Source organism: Antrostomus carolinensis, unplaced genomic scaffold (assembly GCF_000700745.2).
Source record: "Antrostomus carolinensis isolate BGI_N321 unplaced genomic scaffold, ASM70074v2 scaffold12639, whole genome shotgun sequence".
Lineage (NCBI taxonomy): Eukaryota > Metazoa > Chordata > Aves > Caprimulgiformes > Caprimulgidae > Antrostomus > Antrostomus carolinensis.
The window spans coordinates 1-4692 of record NW_010337919.1 but is presented as its reverse complement, the minus strand read 5'-3'; the positions used below and the strand labels follow the sequence as shown (position 1 = coordinate 4692).

Sequence of the window (4692 nt, the reverse complement as noted above, 5' to 3'; positions counted from 1 at the left end):
GGGCCAGCCTTCCCAGTGCCGAGTACAAGGGCATAATCACTTCCCTGGTCCTGCTGGCCACACTATTTCTGATACATGCCAGGATGCTGTTGGCTTTCTTGGCCACCTGGGCACACTGCTGGCTCATGTTCAGCCAGCTGTTGACCAGCACCCTCAGGTCCTTTCCCCCAGGCAGCTCTCCAGCCACTCCTCCCCAAGCCTGTAGCGTTGCATGGGGTTGTTGTGACCCAAGTTCAAGACCTGGCACTTGGCTTGTTGAACCTCATACAACTGGCCTTGGCCCATCCATCCAGCCTGTCCAGATCCCTCTGTAGAGCCTTCCTACCCTCAAGCAGATCAACACACCCACCCAGCTTGGTGTCATTTGCAGACTTACTGAGGGTGCACTTCATCCCCTCAGCCACATCTTTGATAAAGACATTAAACAGAGCTGGCCCCAACACTGAGCCCTGGGGAACACAACTCGTGACTGGCCACTGACTGGATTTAACTCCATTCAGCACAATTCTCTGGGCCCAGCCACCCAGCCAGTTTTCTACCCAGCAAAGAGTATGCCCATCCACACCATGAGCCACCAGTTTCTGCAGGAGATGCTGTGGGAAACAGTGTCAAAGGCTTTACTTAAGTCCAGGTAAACAACATCCACAGCTTTTCCCTCATCCACTAAGCAGGTCATCTTGTCAGGTCAGAAGGAGATCAGGTTAGTCAAGCAGGACCTGACTAGTGATATTAAAAGCTCTGCTTTAGCCATTTTGTACTTGGCTGGACAGTGTTGTTCATGAGAAGAATCAAAAAGTCTTGCCAAGATTTTTAATTTAAACAAAAACAATCATGTGTAACGTTAAAAGGTGGATCAGTAAAACACGATCATAGATAGCAGCTGCTTTGTGTGTTGAAATTAAATGACCTGAAGATAATGCATAGAGAAAGAAAGGAAGAGCACCAGAAAGTTCTCATAGAAAACTGAGGAATTAAAAAAAGAGAATGAAGAGAAGACAGCAGCAATTAGAGATAACACTTCAAGAAAGGATGAGGATGAAAATTAAGATGGTGGTTACACTCAGTCACCTGAAACTTTGGTTGTAGCAGTAGCAATGGAACGAAGGAGAGAGAAATCCAAGCTGAAATGGTTACAACAGACAGAGAAAAGAGGAACTTCAATGAGAACCACAAGTGCATGTCAGTAGATGGCAGCAGATGAGCAAATAGTTGAACCTTTTTTGAAAGAGGCATTTGTTGTTTGTGTTGTTCTGGGTTTTTTAAGAGAGATAAGTGAACAATGCTATATTCCAGTTTGAAAACACAAAGTACAGTAAGAGGAGCAAAGGAGATCAGCAGAGCTGAAGTGAGGTATCTGAGGGAGCAGAGCACCAGGAAATGAGAACAGATACGAAACACTTCAACTTCGTGCATGAAATACCTATTCTGAAAAAGACAACAAACTTTTAAAACAGAGACTTTTCAGAAGGACAGCAAAGATGGATAGAGGAGAGGCCACATCACTTGGATCAAGTCTGAGGAAAAAAAGAATAGTGGAAGTTTGGAGGAGAGAGACCAAGATAGTAAAACCAGCTAGGGCTGACAAAGCAGTTACCCAGCTGAGAAGACGCCAGAATTGCAGAGGGGAAACAACACACATTTAGAGTCAAAAAGGGTCATGGTATTTCCAAACACTACACAATACAACAAGAAAACAGAAGTAAAGAAGCAGATATTGGAGTGAGTGGGGTAATTCTGGAAAGAAAGGGATTTAAAAGGCAGTAGTGGAAAAATAAAATAAAATTAAAAAGGAGAGAGTTGATAAGTCCTCAGATAGACTGGAAACAAACAGTCCTGACAAATCGAAATAGTCAAGCGAGGGCTGCATTCTCCCAGAGAGATTCACTGTATTTTATGTCATTCATTCTTGACAACTTCCACATTAAAAGTGAGCAGTCACATTTGAGTATAGGGCACTTTGTCAGAAACTATAGCGAATACACAGACTCTTGTTCCTGCTTTCCTTCTCTTCCCTATGCCAATGTCCATCAAAAATAGCCTTTTTATTTTGGGTCCAGGTAAATTTAGAACAGAAAAAAAAAGCTAAGTAATAACCCTCTAGTAACAACTGCTTACACATATTCCTGTTTTGACTATCCTGGAACTTATTTAAGCAGTATATACACTAGAACACACACAAACACAATCAGGAGTGCCATTATTTATTATTGCTCTTTTAAAAGGAAGAAAAAAAGGATTTTATAATGTTAACACTGACAACACTGGCCAAATATAGATCAATATCAAAATATTTTATGTCTGTGGTTGATGGAGAACTTCATTATAGATGTTTAGGAAAAAAACCACAGTGGCAACACATGATAAATTGTAGACCCTGAAATAGATTTCACTGATCTCATCAGTCAAACCCCTTATATATTTTAAAAGCAATTAAATAGCACAATAAGAACATTTTATGACTGTAATTAAAATAGGCATTATACTAAAATAAAATCCAGATTTTGGTAGCTCCACTACAGATTATTAAAGTTTAGTAAAGTTTGTTTTGTTTTTTACTGAGCATTAAAAACTCTTCCCACCTCACATCCCTCCAGACCAAGCAGTATACAGGTCCTTCTCCAGGCTTATGAAAATGCTTTACTACTACACATGTGCCAATTAACTCACTCACTTTAAATACTATCAACTAATATATAGCTATGATGAACACTGACACAATCAGCAAAATATACCTTAGAAAAGTAAAAGGCACAAAGTAACATTTTTTTAAATGCTCACAGAGAAAACAAAATACTTACTGCTTCAAATTTGTCCCTGTTTTTCCGAAGATAGTCTACACAAGCCATCCTAACATCAATATGCCGAGACTGAGAGTGCAACACCTACAAAGGGAGAAAGAGAAGAAAGTGATGCTGGTTCTCAGGAGTTTTGAGGATGAGTCACAAATAATTAATGACTGTTGTCTAAATACAGGCTTGGAAATACTCTAGTTTTATTTTTAAGAGTATTTAAAACACATATTCATTCAGTAACAACACCTTTATGCAGGTGAAGCCTAAATTACTTCATCAAAAATTAAGCAACTGCAGAATTCACAGAATTACTAAACACAAACGTTCAACTTTATGAGGACTCACTGAGCAAAAGGAACAGCATTTGTTGTCATTCTTTAACGGACTCCTTTGTAAAGGACCTCAGTTAATTGAAGAAGTAAGTTACTGTAGGAGTAGATGAGGAAATGAAGTACCAACATGCACTCGTTCTAATGAAATCAAACCAAACCTAAGAAAGTGCAGGGTGACTTTCTCTTGACTTTGAGAGGTGTAAGTCTGCTGCCCAAATACTGATCTGGAAGCCAGGAATTCACATCCCAATGACAGCTGCATTCTACCTCCTGTTCAAATATTACTTTCATCATAGGTTCAGAGTTCTCTCTCATGTGACTTTGTCTGTACCCTCAGTACAATGCAGGGAAGTTCCAGTCAATTTAACTTGCAGCCTCTCTTGCAATCCTTACACATTACCCTTAATTTAAAACACTTCCAAATTCAGATCAGTTCAGTTTTTGTGCATGAATAGTACAGAGATTAGGCCACATTTGTGAATAAATACCCAGCTCTGAAAGACCTTTGATTTAATAAAACAAGAATGGTATGTATAAAAATTAATTAATAGGTGAAAAAAAATTCCATATACACTGGAGTGTAGGAGAAATCTCCTACATATTAAAAACATCAGAATATCAATATGTATTCATTCCCTTGAAATAAAAAAAAAAAAAACACTCACTTCAGATCAATGGTGTTTATTTGCCTGAACTTACAAATTCAGTGGGGAAAGTGATTTTTTTTTTTTTTTTTTTAAGTTAACAGTGTATAATTAGCACGGGAATCTGCACTCCCACAATCAGAAGCACCAGAGCTCCCACTGCTGTTTGTTTGTATTTAAGACAAGATGACGCTGTCACTTTTTTCCTATAGCAGTAACACTGAAATGGGGGAGGGGAATTCAACAGGAAGAACTGAAAATAAATTACTCACACTAATTTTATAGTAAACTAATCTACAAAGCTAAGAAAAAGGCCTTTTAGCTCTTTCACTAAATTCTGTCTCCTAAATAGTCTCATACAAAGCAGCTGTAGCCAAATGTTGAACTCTTACACTGAAAAAGGCTCTGAGGAGGCAGGTCAACACAGGTAAGAATTTCTTGATGACAGAGGCTGTAGACACAGAGCTCCCCCCACTCCACAAAACAGATTTTTTTTTTTCCCCTTGGCACACGGCTGTGTAACCTTAACCTATACCCCTCTGCATTCTAACACTAATTATCTCCCACTAATGAGATCCACTTCCCATGCTTTCACGCGAAGGAGCTTTAGTTTATGTAAGCAGTTACCTGCTCGGCCACAGCCCTGAAAAGACAAGATCCATCCTTGGCCACTCTCTTTCTGTACAAGCCCTGAGATCGCAGGTAGCAATCCATCGAAGCGTCCCCGGGGGCCTCCATGCTGCTGCCCTCCATGTTTTACCGCTTCACGCCGTGGAGACTGGCGGCACCTCTCCTAGCCCCACATGGCAAGCCGGACCCACCGAGCAGCCCGAGGGCCGAGTAAAGGGAAGAGCAGCAGGTGGGGGAGAGCGCTGGCCCCACAGCACTCCGGGTACCAGCAGCAGCAACAAGACGACAAGCAGC

At 40.6% G+C, this 4692-nt stretch overlaps 1 protein-coding gene across 1 annotated transcript in view; it reads right to left on the bottom strand.

Moving 5' to 3' along the window:
* OTUD4 (OTU deubiquitinase 4) overlaps window positions 1-4482 on the bottom strand; it is a 12873-nt gene extending 8391 nt beyond the window's left edge. The window contains exons 1-2 of the mRNA XM_029086832.1: window positions 4396-4482; window positions 2799-2882 (exon numbers count right to left, since the gene is read on the bottom strand). Of these exons, the coding sequence (XP_028942665.1) occupies window positions 2799-2882; window positions 4396-4482 (171 nt within the window). The remainder of the gene's footprint in view (window positions 1-2798; window positions 2883-4395) is intronic.
* Between the last annotated feature and the right edge of the window lie 210 nt (window positions 4483-4692).